The 14,925-nt window shown below is 40.2% G+C and overlaps 1 protein-coding gene across 1 annotated transcript in view; it reads left to right on the forward strand.

The window, feature by feature from the left end:
- LOC124606786 (THUMP domain-containing protein 1 homolog) overlaps positions 1 to 14,925 on the forward strand; it is a 31,616-nt gene that overhangs the window by 5,451 nt on the left and 11,240 nt on the right. Inside the window, exons 2-3 of the mRNA XM_047138850.1 lie at positions 3,112 to 3,291; positions 3,842 to 3,952. Of these exons, the coding sequence (XP_046994806.1) occupies positions 3,112 to 3,291; positions 3,842 to 3,952 (291 nt within the window). The remainder of the gene's footprint in view (positions 1 to 3,111; positions 3,292 to 3,841; positions 3,953 to 14,925) is intronic.

The following is a 14,925-nucleotide window of genomic DNA, read 5'->3' on the forward strand; positions in this document are numbered from 1 at the left end:
TTTTTTTTTTTTTTTTTTCACTTCCCTCCAGGAAGCTTGTTTGCCACGAATGTGGACCCCTACCCTCCACAGCTATCAGGGATATTTCAAGAATCCCACTGACTCTGGAAAATCGTCAGGTGGTGTTTGCACATACATTCTGGACCCTGTCTGTAGTAAACATGTGCCACTCCATATGACTTTGGTAGCTGTGTCTCTTTGTGTGAAAGCACCTCTGGAATTTACCATTTCTAATGTGTATCTCACTCCCAACTATGAAATGTCCCAGAATGCATTATCTACAATGTTTTCTCAGCTCCTCCACCCTTCTTAATATATAATGACTTCACTGCCCAGTGGGACTACAACCATTGGCCATGGTAAAACTGTCGAAAACTTTCTTGCGGAATTCAATCTTTGCCTCTCAAATACTGATCATTCCCACACACTTCTGTGTGGCATATATGGGTCTTATTCTACCACTGACCTTTGCATTTGCAGCTCAGGTCTTGTCCCATCCATCCATTGGAGAGTCCATGTTGATTTGTGTGACAATGATCATTTTCTGATTGTTTTGACTTTCTATTGGCGTCGCTTGCCTGTGTGTCCAACCAGAAGGGCTCCCTTCAAAGCTGATTGGGATGCTGCCATCAGCCTTCACATCCTGCCACATGCAGGTATCAGTGTGATTGTCCAGAGCACAACTGCAGCCATTCAATCGGCAGCTGACTCAGCGCTCTTCCTTAGGACTGCCCATCAGAAGACAGTACCTCGGTGGACCCCTGTCCATTAGAGATCACAGGCAGGCTCTCCAATGCCATAAGTGAAATCCTTGCCTTTAAACGACTCCATGTCGAATTCCGCGATCTCATAAAACCACAGAAACAAGGGTGCTGGGAGCAGCACGTTGCTACCATTGGACTTCGTACTCCTCCTTCGCAGGTTTGGGTGAAGATTCAATGCCTACATGGACACCAGTACTTCACGGGTGTACCTGGTGTCTCTGAATGGTGATGTCTACACTGATCCAGCGTATGGCTAAGCGTCACCTTCAGCACTGCGTATTCTGGAACTGATACACCATAGTGGGATCCAACTTGTCACAGTGCCTTTTGTACCGGCCCAATGAAAAGCGGAGGCGTGTGTCTGTCTCCTACAGAGCGAGTACTGACAGCTGCTGCTTAGCTATGCTGTACACATTTGCTGTCCCCTAGAATCTGGACTACCTTGTCCTTTTTCCTGGTAGGGAGCTGTATATCCCACAATGAAGGCCGAGGTCTGGAGTCCCGATTGCATTCACATACAGAGTATCTGCTCTGAATTCCATTTTTCCCCACTGCCGTCTCTTGTCAGTGAGAAATTGCATGCGACCCCCCACCCTCACCAGCCCTCATTGTATGTATTCCATCCTCAGATCTGCCTCAACCTCTCCATTGGACTGAAAGACTAAGTAGACTGTATGGTTTTTCGCTGCCTGTTTATGAATATCCTTGGCCGATGACTCTACGGTCAACGGACAAACAAGTTTTGCCTGCACATATGCAAGGTGGGAGGGAACTATGCTCCCTGTCAAATGGATACAGCATGTTCACTGCAGAATTGATGGGCATCGCTTGAGCCCTCAGCCACCTTCATTCTTGCACTGGCAAGTTCTCATTATTTGGCAGTGACTCCTTGAGTAGTTTTTCAGGCTGTCAACCAGTGCTACCGTCAACACTCATTGGTTGTGACTGTTCAAGATCTCCTCTATGAGCTCCACCATGCTGTATAGCCGGTCGTCTTTCTATGGACCCCTAGTCTCATTGGGTAGCCCAGGGAATGAACATGCCAATCGTTTGGCCGAGTTGGCTACCAGGATGCCGATTTTGGAGACAGGGATTCCAAAACCAGACCTGCAGTCGACTATACATTTATAATTGTTGGGGAGACTTGGAATGCAGATTGGTGTGCCCAGGTTTCGTGAATAAACTGCAAACCATACAGGAGACCACTGCCAAATTGCAGTCTTCCTACATGCTTATTGCAGGGAGTTGACTGTCCTCTGTCGGATCCGTATTGGCTGACCCACAGCCACATCATAGGGTGGGAGGATCCATCCCACAGTCAGTCAGGTGCCCAACTCATTATGGCTCACATCCTAATGGAGTGCCCTAATTTGCCCACCTTATGACAAAAGTTAAACTCGCTGAAACACTACCTTTGATGCTATCAGATGATGCCAAAGTGGCAGATTTGATTTTACATTTTACCTGTGAAAGTGGTTTTTTCCTCCTCTGTGACGTAGGGCATGTCAGCCTTCTCAGCCCCTTGAGGGATTGGAGTGTTGCACCATTGCCTGCTCCGACGGACAGGGCTCACAGCTGCCCTTGCTCAGTGGTCTGGCCTGGTTTCTGCCCTTTCTCTCTTTTTAAATCTTCTTATTCTTTTACATCAGTCATTGGTTGACAGACACACTTTGTCATTGTTCTCTTTCCTTACATGTTATCTTGTCCATGTAGGTAGTTTTATTATGGTAGTGGAGGATGTGGGAGCACTGTTCAGATGCGGAGGTTGTGTCTCCAGTTGCATAATGTGTCCCATGGTCCTCATCTGTTTTCTGGGCAGGGCAGCTCTCCCATCTTCACCCTTTTACTCCCCTCTCATTTGTACTTTCTTCTGTCTCTTAGTTTTTTTTTCCATTATTCGATACAGTCGAGTCCTTTGCCAGCTTGACACACAAAGAATTAAAGGACCAATGACCTTTTAGTTTTGCCCCTTTAATCCCATCCATCTATCCATCCGTTTTTCTCACTTTCAAGCAGGATATAATTCCATCTAATCATCTGCAACTGTGCCCTGTAGTCAATATTTTGATCACACAGTAGCCTAATATGCTTTGCTTTCATTCAATAAGATAAAGATTTGTTAATTTTTAATTTTAACCATACATCTTCATGGTCTCAGTGAAAGTAACTATTGAACCCTAACTAGTGCACATCTTTTTCAACATCGGTGATGACATTATCAAGACAGGATGACTGCCTTGTTGGATTGTTACTAATACAATACAGATTGTGTGATATATAACTTAAGTGATAATGTATGTTTGGTTGTAGCTGGTATACTAACATGACAACTATCTTTGTCTTGCAGGAGTCACGAAACTGGCGAGAAAGACCTGAGAAAGCAAATGAGGAATCAGATGGAGAAATTGAAACAGCTCTAAGTAATGAAATAGAATCAATTAAGGCAGAATCAAAGAAAACAGTTGACGGAAGAAGATTCCAAGTTGTTGAATCAGGAGCAAATAACTGCCTGTTCATCCGTACAAATGTGAGTCTGTTGATTATAGAAATTTGTTTTGATTGCTTGTGGACTCCTATATTGTCAGTCAATCCTTGTGGTTTATTTATTTGCATATTCACATTTGGTAAATTTCGCTTATGAATTTTGCGTCTTTATTTTATTGAAAAATTTTGTGCACCAGCAAGCTCATAGATATATTGCATGGATGCATAATCACATTATAGTGTACATATCTCTATGATAAATACCAAATAATAAACATATTAATAATTATTGTTGGCCTGCATGAAATGGATTGATATATAATTGAGCAGGACAACTCATAAAGGATGATACAAAATAACTCTTTAATGCATACCTCATTGTTTTCTCAGATGACTGTTGAATTTTCCAAATAGATTGTAACTTTGTGTATAGCGGGAAGTATTTCCCAGAATTATGATTTGAGTAATCATAACATGACGTTTTGCACAGGGTAATATTTTCAGTATACCAGTTTCCATGTCTGCCGTATCAAGTAGAGAGTATTAAGTTGCCATATGAATGGTTACTTACAGAGGATTTTTATTCTTTTCAGTTGGATGATCCTGTAGATTTAATGCAGCATATTCTTAAAGACATAGAAACATCTAAAAAGCAAAAGACTCGTTTCCTTCTTCGAATGATTCCAATAGAAGTAACTTGTAAGGTAAAGTACCATATTACGTAAACATTTTGCATACGTTTATTTGTTCTCTCTGTTACCTGTGTACACCTGCAGTCATATAGTGTTTTTTTTTAATTTTATTTATTTTTTTTTTAATCTACATTTCAAATGCCAAAAGACCTGAACAGAGCACTCTTCAGTTATGTTGTGTTGTTTAGTGTCTCTTTGGTTTCATACCTACATGAGGACACAAACACTAGCTATTGAAACTTGCAGTTCCTCCTTCCACAAAAAGAAAGAAAATATAACTCATTTACTGTGGGCAGAAATGCATGTGATTAAGATGACAGTGCAATGAATGAATGAGGTGTCCATCTGTGGGATAAACAGGAGCATTCAAAACAGCTCGTCAGCTTTGACAAGTGACATCATATGAAGCTCTAAGAAGCTACACAAAAATGATTTGAAAATGATGATCAGTAACATTACATGTTGCCATGAAGTGAAAGTATAAACATCAGAATCGTACTACTCAACAGTGAGGTGGCGCAGTGGTTAGCACACTGGACTCGCATTCGGGAGGACGACGGTTCAATCCCGCGTCCGGCCATCCTGATTTATGTTTTCCATGATTTCCCTAAATCTCTCCAGGCAAATGCCGGGATGGTTCCTTTGAAAGGGCACAGCTGACTTATTCCCCATCCTTCCCTAATCCGATGAGACCGATGACCTTGCTGTTTGGTCTCTTCCCCAAACAACCCAACCCAATCCAACCCGTACTACTCAACGATGATACCATTGCATGTGAGCATTATCGGAAACACCTGGTGACATTACTGTAAACAGATAAAGTGGTGATTAAGGAAGACGCATTGCACTGTCAGTGCTTTCAGTTGTGCTTTTACTGTCAAGCCCAATTGTGTTCTGACTTATGATAAACTGAGTGAAGTGTTCTCACTTCCAGATGCAGTAATATTGTGGTCAACTAATACAGATTATTAATAATAAATATTGAAGCTAACGAGACAACTGCAGGAAATTGGGTGTTTTGTGTGGGAACAAACTGAAGTCCAAAACAACAACCGCAAATTCACGATAATGTTAACGTAGGAAACAAATGAACCAGAGAAGCACAATACAATGTTTCAAAAATGCAGAAAGTACAAAATTAGAGCAAACCAACTGTAACTGGCACTAACATCAGGTGACCTATATTACTCAACTTAAGACTAGATTGCATTGTTAGCTGTAAGAGGCAGAGACTTGCTTTGTTGGTGCTGCACATTTTCGAGATTTTGTCTGAGATAAACTCATGCTGCTGTGTTCTTCTTCAGCACATCAGTGTAGAAGTTGGCACAGAAATAGCTAAGTAAAAATTTTGTGCAATTCACATGTTTATTTATATTCAAAATTGACTTCACCATTTTCCTTATTGTGGGACTGCATGTGCAAGACTTGTGTGCTGATTTGAAAGTCTAGATTCACATATTTTACTGTAGTGTTACTTCTGCATAATCTTTCATTAATCATATCTTCAGTACCCATTTGTATTGTGATGTATTGTAAAATTTTGAACATTTGCAAGTGCCACGATGAACTCATACTGTTGTCGTCAATTGTAGGCTTAAACTTATTTGTGCTCTTTCAAAATTTTTGGGAACAGTAGGCCTCTCCACATTCAAAACAATCATTCACTAATTTCGTCGTATAATAATGTGGGAAATAGGTTATTTTTGAGAATTTTTGGGTTCTTACGAAACTATATTTTTATAAGTTATCACTATGAGTGTTTTGGATAACTTATTTCATAGCAGATCAGCATTTGTAATTCACAGTTACTGCCAAAGAATACATCACCCCTAATTTAATTGTGTATCAGTGCAAGTAAATGTACATTATTGAGAATTTTCAGATGTTATCATTATCCTCTATGAAATGTGGACTACTATCAGCTGTATAATGGAATGATGACAATGAAAATTTATGCCACACCAGGACTTGAACCTAGTTTTTCCGCTTATCGCGAGTGGTCACCTTACCATTTGGCTGTCCGAGCATGACTCGTGACCGGACCCAAACTTCCATATGTCGCCAACGAGCTGTCCACAGTCTGTACTCATATATCCGTTATGTATATTTGCGTGAAGGGGAGACCAGACATTTTACTTGGAAGTCACTTGCCCGGTGTCAGCGGATAAATACAATATTGCAGTGCCTGTGTTATTCTGAATTACAATGCAAAGTTCCTTCGGACATCCTGAGTAACACTCTTCTGCCAATGGTGCTCATCAAGATGAGTCCGTAAGATGGAATAGCACCTCTTCGTGCTCCCAACAACAGACTCGACAGCCCCCCCTCCCCCGTATCCCTCAATAGTATTGGTACAGGCCTGAGTCTCATCGTCTTTAAATTCAATGTTATGTTTCACAAGACAGTTGTAGCCCCTATTTCCCATCCCCTCTTATGAGGCAAACTTATGTGACATAATAGATGCATAATCATCACAATCCCCGACCAAAATAACAGCCACAAAAACCTAAATACCAACATTATGCCCCAGCCCCCTTCCATGCTTCTTCTTACCAAAACAAGATTCACCAACTTCCATTATCACTCCAGGCACCCCTGACTGTCCCTTATACGTAATAAATTCACCACAGTTCTCTCTGCCAAATGAAAACTAATCAATTACTATCTGTTTCAAAACATCAGTTTCATGGATATTTAACAGAGAACCGGTAGCAAAAATAGTATGTCATCATAACTACAACATAAAGACTTGACCCACAACCTCCCAAACCATGTACAGTGCCTGATGGACCATCAGATATTATACTGCTGACACCTTCACATGTAGCTGATGCAAGGATGTTGAGACGAAACATGTCAGTATTATATTGTTACCAATATATGACATCTACAGTTGCCTCTGATGACACCTAAAATTAGTAAAAATTTTACATTTCACTCCACAATATACAACTATTTAATATTAATTTTGGATCCATGTTGTGAATATAACCAATATAACAAACTAATGAAACAAGGCTTAGACTATAGATTATCTGAGGTCTAAGAAACAGGGGAATAAAACAAAGAAATAAAAGAAATGCTAAATATGTTACACAACTGCAAGACACAAAATGACATTTGATCACAAAAAGGAATTAGCAAACTGGGCTAAACTTTTAATTTCGAAAAGAAATTTTGTTTTTCTATAATTCAGAGATCAGATAAATTGCAATCACAGTTTTTTCCTCAGTACAAGGACAACCAAAGATAATGCCTAATCTCTGGATGCTTAGAAGCTTCAGTTCGTAAGCAAAGACTGTCACTTAGTACTATATTGTGGGTGAAAGCCAATGATTGGTATCAAACACTTAAGTTGACCCAATTTGTACACACATCACTCATCTGTGTACTTAATCAATCATTTATACTAGGTTGTTCCAACTCTCGCACTCACCAATGGACAGCAAGGGTCCCATCGGCACAGATGGGCAAACAGATGACACATCTGCAGCTGGGCCATAGCCAATGGCATATCCCCTATGTCGATCCTACTGTGCTGGCTGAACATGTGTGGGCTGTGGTGCTCTGGTACCTCATGCTTGTGCAGAATGCTTACCATTGGCCTCCTGGCAGATAATCTATACTTGCTCCACCTGCTGGAGGGTGAGCTGAGGGGTGCCCAGGAGTGCCGATGCTCTGTGGAGCAAAGTTGGAAAAGTCTTAATTTACACCATCAAATAACCTTTGATTAAGTTATGAGAAACACCCTATCATGTTGTGGCAAAGGTTGTTTTGATATTAATTTCTGTGAATGGTACCAAGTACCAAGACAGACATGTGAAATTGTATAGTATTAGTGCACATTGTTGTAAATTACTCAGTCAGTCAAATTCTAATTTAAGTGAACAGTGTAATAAGAAACAAATTTGGTAACTGAAATTTCTTTTAAAGTAAAGAAATTGTCCTCAGATTGTTATGGGGGAAGCTCTGTATGGTAGGCTTAATTGGCATGTGATAGTGTATCTGACATAAATGAATGTACATTTATAGTATTGTGTCCGCAGCTCATGGTCTTGCAGTAGTGTTCTTGCTTCCCGCACACGGGGTCCCGGGTTCGATTCCCGGCGGGGTCAGGAATTTTCCCTGCCTCAAGATGACTGAGTGTTGTTGTGTTCTCCTCATCATCATCATTATCTTTCATCCACATTACAGTCGGAGGAAGGCAGTGGCAAACCATCTCCGCTAGGACCTTGCCTAGTTGGCGGTGCGGGTCTCCCGCATCATCCCCTACGCTCCTCAGAGTATGGGTCCTCATCATCATATTGTTGTGTATGTAGACTTTGGGTTATCTGAAGTCTTCAATACTTCTTCACCAGCTCACAACTGAACTGTCATCTTTCGACCTAGTTCAGACTTTGGGCAGCATCACAGATCTGTTTTCACCAGTACTAAGATTTTGTATTCACACTTTTGTTGGTTTCAGCATTGTGCAACTAAATTGTCATTTTTTAATCTAACCAATCCCTCGAGCTAGACATAATATCTGTCAGCCACCCTGAACTCCATTCCAAAAACTAATATATATGCAAAATAAATATTGTTAGAGTTCTGTTCCTGTTTGCAATCATATGACATCACAACTTCATAATATCCCAGGTTAATCTGATGTATGGTGTCAGTATGTTCAGTTGACTCATAATTGTGATTCTTTTTATTGTAGAGCCAGTTTTTCTTTTCTGTGATTACTTTTTGTATGCTGTACTCTTTATGTAAGCTCCTGAAGTTCACATTTTTACATTCACAGACATAACCAAGCCACTACACTAGGTGTGTCATAAAACATTTCCATGGGCCGAACAAGTAATGTTAATTATTATTGTTCTCCATTTTATACAAACTTTTATAATTTTCAACTTCTACAAGATGTACAACTTTGCTTCCGCCGTTTTTTTCCCAACATTTGAGGTTTTAAAGAAACAAATTGGTAACACATGTATCATTTAAAGTATTTTCCATCACTGGTCACTACTATCTCCCATCTTTCAGGCAGTGTATGAATCCCGCATTGAAAAAATTGTTCATCTTTTGAAGCAATCCACAAATCGATCCAATTTGTGACTTCTCCATGAGATCGGAAGTGTTGGTCAGCCAGGCCATGCGCCATTGATCTAAACAGGCGATAGTCCAAGGGAGAAATATCTGGAGAATACGGCAGGTGGGGTAAGACTTCCCATTTTAACATTTCCAAGTATGTTTTGACCTCTTTTTACAACATGAGATCGAGTGTTGTCGTGCTGTAAAATCTCTTCATCGTGCCTCTCGCTGTATTGTGACCGTTTGTCTTTTAATGCTCTGCTCAAACGCATTAATTGTGATTGTTTCATTTGGTTTTAACACCTTATAGTACACAACGCCGAGCTGGTCCCACCAAATGCGGAGCATGATCTTGCAGCCGTGATTATTCGGTTTGGCCATCGACGTGGAAGCATGTCGGGGATATCTCCATGATTTTTTGTGTTTAGGGTTATTGTAATGAACCCATTTTTTGTCCCCGGTCACAATGCGATGCAGATATCCCTTCCATTTTTGCCTCTGAAGCAACTGTTCACAAACACACAAATGCCGCTTAATGTCTCTTGGTTTCAGCTCACAAAGGACCCAAGTTCCTTCTTTCTGAATGATGCCCATAGCCTTGAGACGTTTTGAAATGGCTTGCTATGTCACTCCCACTAATTGTGCCAATTCTTCTTGAGTTTGACATAAGTCTTTACTCAGCAATGTCTCCAATTCTGCATCTTTGAAAACATTTTCTCTTCCACCACTGTGCCGGTCTACAATGTTAAAATCACCATTCTTGAAACTTTGAAACCACTCACGACACATTCTTTCAATAATAGCGCCCCTACCAGACGTACTTGAGGGCATGCAATGAGACTCAGCCGCTGTTTTCTTCATATTGAAACAAAACTGTAACACCTCCCGCAAATGATAAGACTTAGGCTCATAAACTGACATTTTCAATCAAGAACACCTTTATGCTGCAGGCACAAATCGACTAATGTTTGGATGAAGTTATGTTGACTGAGGTCCAAGCTAACTGCCTGACATCTGCAATCTGTTTCTTTCGACCGCTACTTACCGTTGTCGCCAGCTATCGGCAAACGGCAGGAGCAAAGTTGTACAACTTTTATAATATTGCAAATATACTAAAAGCATAATAGAAAAAAATTAAACTGCTTTAATACTAACTTTTCTGATTATTTCACGACAAGAAACTGAATAGCAGAGGCTATAAGTGATAACAATATGCCAAAAAAAGACTGAACTCCACCCTCAGGCCCAATGGACCACCACTGACCAGCTGCCATGTCGTCGTCTGTCATATGACGTCATTCAGGTGCTGAGGTGCTGTATGAGGGGGGACGGGATCAACACACTATTCTCCAAGCCATTGTCAGCTTTTCAGACCTTGATATGACTGTTTTTCATTCAGGTAGCTCTTCAGTTGACATCACAATGCTTTGCGAACCTTATTCCAGTCCTCCCACCAATAAAAAATCCCTAGCAGTACTGAGAATTGAACCCAGATCCTCCACATGGCAATCGCAAGTGGTGAGCAGGAGATGGGTGTTAACAATACATGCATGATTAGGATTGTAGCATTATCTCTGCTTCCGAGAATTTGGTATGATATGAAGTCCCATGTGCTGCTATCAGAGCCCTTAAATGCCAAACCGAGCGAGGTGGCACAGTGGTTAGCACACTGGACTCGCATTCGGGAGGACGACGGTTCAATCCCGCGTCCGGCCATCCTGATTTAGGTCTTCCGTGATTTTCCTAAATCGCACCAGGCAAATTCCGGGATGGTTCCTTTGAAAGGGCACGGCCGACTTCCTTCCCTGTCCTTCCCTAATCCGATGAGACCGATGACCTTGCTGTTTGGTTTCTTTCCCCAAACAACCCAACCCAACCCTTAAATGCCAAGACACAGACCCAGGAGGGCCTAGAAATGTCCATGTGTAATTTCCATCCATGCATATTCCAAAATGTGAACAGTCGTTACCAGGGGGTTACAGTGAGCAAGTTGGTAGTCAACCATACCTCAGGCATATTTGATGGCTGACATGTCATGTGAATGTGCACACTGAGGAAACAGTTGCACATTTCATTCTTCAATGAAGACATGCACATTCCCTGTAAAGGGTGTTGTTCGTGCTGAAATATGGCTTGTGTTGCTTGAGAGAGCAGCAATTCCTCAGACTCTTTAACTTTAATATATTTGTAGCCTTTCATATTCTTGAGAAATTGTGTATTGTACCCAATGCCACCTTAAATCTTCTTACTTAATGTGTCTACTATGGCACTCACCACATCAGCTGTCAGATTGTGACCCTGTGGTGCTATCGAACAAGTGTACAGCCTGATGGTAGAAGAACTTGATAACAGATCTTGTCCCAAAACATTAAATCTTGGCACTCTGCATGTCAGTGTTGTCATTCACATGCCCACTGCAGTCAGAGGTGTTTTTGGTTCTTGGGAGTGGAAGACACTTCCTGCCATAGTCAGGACAGTAGTCATCCTAGTCTTTAACACATTTTTCCTGTGACCTTTCTTTCTGTCCTTCGTGGCGTAGGTAGAAACTGTTTATCATCACTTTTCTGGTGCGTACACAGATCCACAGGGAAAGGGACACACATTCCTGTAAGTCTGCAGTAGGCTGGGTTCATGAAGTGAATGAAGCACTAGCAACTACGCGGCATAATGAAGTCAGTGTAGCAATACAACAGCTCCAAATCGGTAACTACTCGAGACCAGAAACAAACTGTCAGCTTGGCTGTTGCCATGATACAAAAAACTACAAAGTCCAGCAAGGAGAGAGTTGTGTTACTAGCCCGGACAACAGGCTCAGTGTCAAACGGTCACTATTGAGTGATACCACGTGACGCGTATATACTGGCAGTGGCCCCTCTTCTGATGGCAGCCCGCAGCTGTCAGTCGTAGCTGTAGTACCTCCGACATGTCCACGCCCGTGCTAGGCAGGGAATCTGAATCACTGTCAGATACAAAACCTTTTTTATTTTATAGATGGGCTTAACAATAGCATATTTTAATCTTTCTGGAAAAATTCCGTGAGTTAGTGATGCATTACATATTTCAGAAAAGACAGCACTTATTGTGTGGGAACGAGTCTTTAGTTCCCAACATAGTGCTTTGATTTTTCTCTGTAACTGCTTGTCCCTACATTTTCTGTTACATTGAAGTAGTGGTTATTAAACATTCCTCCTACCTGTGACTGATCATTTATATAGCACTTCCATTCAATTCACTAGTGATGTTATCCTCTTCTGTGACATTTTGTCTTGTTCCTCATTTCGCTCCATTCCATAGAGATTTAAGTCTGTTGTCAGAATTACTGATTTCTGGCATATGTGCATGTTCCTTGTTTTTTTAAGAACTTCTCTTAGTAATTTTGTGTAATTTTTGGTAGTGTGACTACTGCAGGATCTTTATTCGTTCTTACCAAGACACACATTTCCCTTGTCTTTCATAAGATACTGGTTGGTCTTGTAGAGCGTGTGTTAAATCTCAAGACTCATATGCCACAGCTTAAGAAATAAATATGGTACACAGGTGCCAAAGCATACCTGCATAGCAAAAAGGAAAGAAGAAATTGTATTATTACAGAATATGGGGCTATGAAACCCACATTTATTTTGCATAATGGGATAAAAACAAAACACAAAATCTAAATTCAGCAATATCATTATTTCACTGCTATCCTGAGACTTTTTTCCTATAACAATACAATGTCAATGAGTTTGTTTATTAAATAATTTTTTGTTGCCAATCACAACTGGTAATGGGCAGCAGAAAAATTTGTTTGATAAGCAAACACATTGTCTTTACAGTCACAGGCTTTTACCAACCATTGTAACAGATGAAAAAATAAAAACAAATATAAAGTCAGTGAGGAAAGACATGTATAACTACTCTTCCTTAAATATACTAAAATTTGCAAAGATATCAGCATCAGAAGAACAGTGTGAATAGATCCATGCTATATGTAGAACAGAGCAATAGCAACTTGTGATTAAGATTACAGAGAGATGGCAAACATACAAGCCCAGCAGTACCTTCTCATGTAATTGGTGAAGTCAGTTTTAGACTGAGCTCCAGTGATGAAGAGCCACAAAGCAAAGTGGAAACGTGAAAGTACCTGCCCATATGCTTCACTGACTGAAAGGGTGCATAACCAGCATACAAGTGAGTACAGAAAGAACAGAATGTTCTGATTCTTAGAAGTGGATTTGTAATGTCACAACATTCTGATACATTCACGACTAACTGTTTCAGTAGTGACAAATAGGGAACTGGTTTATAGAAGAGGGCCATGTATAGTGATGAGAGCTTAGTGGTCCATGCAGCTTGTGCACTACTGATGTCATTTTCCAAAATTTTTGAGAATGTGACATATTCCAGAATATAATCGTACTTGAGCAACAACAGTGTCCTCACTAAGTTACAGTTCAGCTTTCAGAAGAGTTGCTTAACTCAGAATGCCATTTACACATTCAGTCCCCCAATTTTACAAGAATTAAATAACAAAAAAGTACCAGTTGGTATTTTCTGTGACATATCTAAGGCAATAAACTGTGTGAATCTAGTTTTCTCCTAGATAAACTGAGGTTATACAGAACAAATGGATAATGACATCTCTAACCAAAAGAATGCAGATTGTTGTATTTAATAATGCAGCCAATGTAAGGAAGGGAGATTCTTCTGAATAAGGAACAATCACTTGTGGGGTTCTGCATGGCTCAGGCATGGGTCCACCATTGATTCTCATATATTTCAGTGACCTTCCATTTGACATACAACAATCAGAATTCATTCTGTTTGTAAATGGCACTAGTGTTGTAACCAACTGAAACATATGTACAACAACAGACGAAATAATAAATAATGTCCTTAAAAGTATTATTGGGTGCAAATGGTTGGACTGTCAATTACAAAAAGACACAACTTATTCAGTTCTGCACATCTAGATGTATTACAGCAGTGATAATTGTCATGTGTAGTGGAAACTACAAAAATATTTGGGTGTCCCCATTTTTGAGAATTTAAACTAAAAAAAGACAGAAGCAGACTGCAGTCGTGTGTGTAAGTTACAGTTACATGAGAGTGTGTCCACATGCGTGTGTCTGATTATTGTTGACAAAGGCCTTAACAGCCGAAAGCTATAATTGTGAGAGTCTTTTTGTTGTGCTTATTTGCAACTCAGCATCTCCGCTGTATGGTGAGCAGCAACTTTCCTTCTCATAATATAGAAACACATTTTTGTAACTGTTAACACCACTTTCTTCGGGCACATTTACTCCTCAAATCATTGCAGAATTTGGAGGGAGACAAATTGGTAAATTATGTTTTGCATTTTTCATTCAGTAATGCCATATGGAATAGTGTTGTGATGCAACTCCATCTTTAAGAAAGGAAGTCTTCACTGCTCAAAATCGTGCTGTAAGAATAATATGTGGTGCTGATTACGACCACCTTGTAGGCATCTGTTTAAGGTGTTAGGCAGTTTGACTACTGCTTCACAATAGATTTATTCCCTCATGAAGTTTATTGTAAATAACCCATGAGAGCTCAAAAGATGTCCATAATTAAACCCCAAAAGAAAAAATAACATTCATTACTCTACATTAAGGTTGTTTTGGAACAAAAAGGGGTATGCAATGCTGTCACTAAAATTTCGGACCACTTACCCAGTAACCTGACATTGTCCATGTTGGACTGTGGTTTGGAAACTGCTTCTGTTTGGGATGTAAAATATAAATTATAACAAATGACTGTCAACCGCTTTTCTTTTTTCCTCCTCCGACACAGATAATTTTTAATTGATAAAGTCGTCGGAAAATGTCATGGAAAAGTGACTGATGCACATTATATTATTTCAGTTCATCTTTCGTGTCCCTTACCTAATGATATAAAATATTTGACAG

This window comes from Schistocerca americana, chromosome 3 (assembly GCF_021461395.2).
Source record: "Schistocerca americana isolate TAMUIC-IGC-003095 chromosome 3, iqSchAmer2.1, whole genome shotgun sequence".
Lineage (NCBI taxonomy): Eukaryota > Metazoa > Arthropoda > Insecta > Orthoptera > Acrididae > Schistocerca > Schistocerca americana.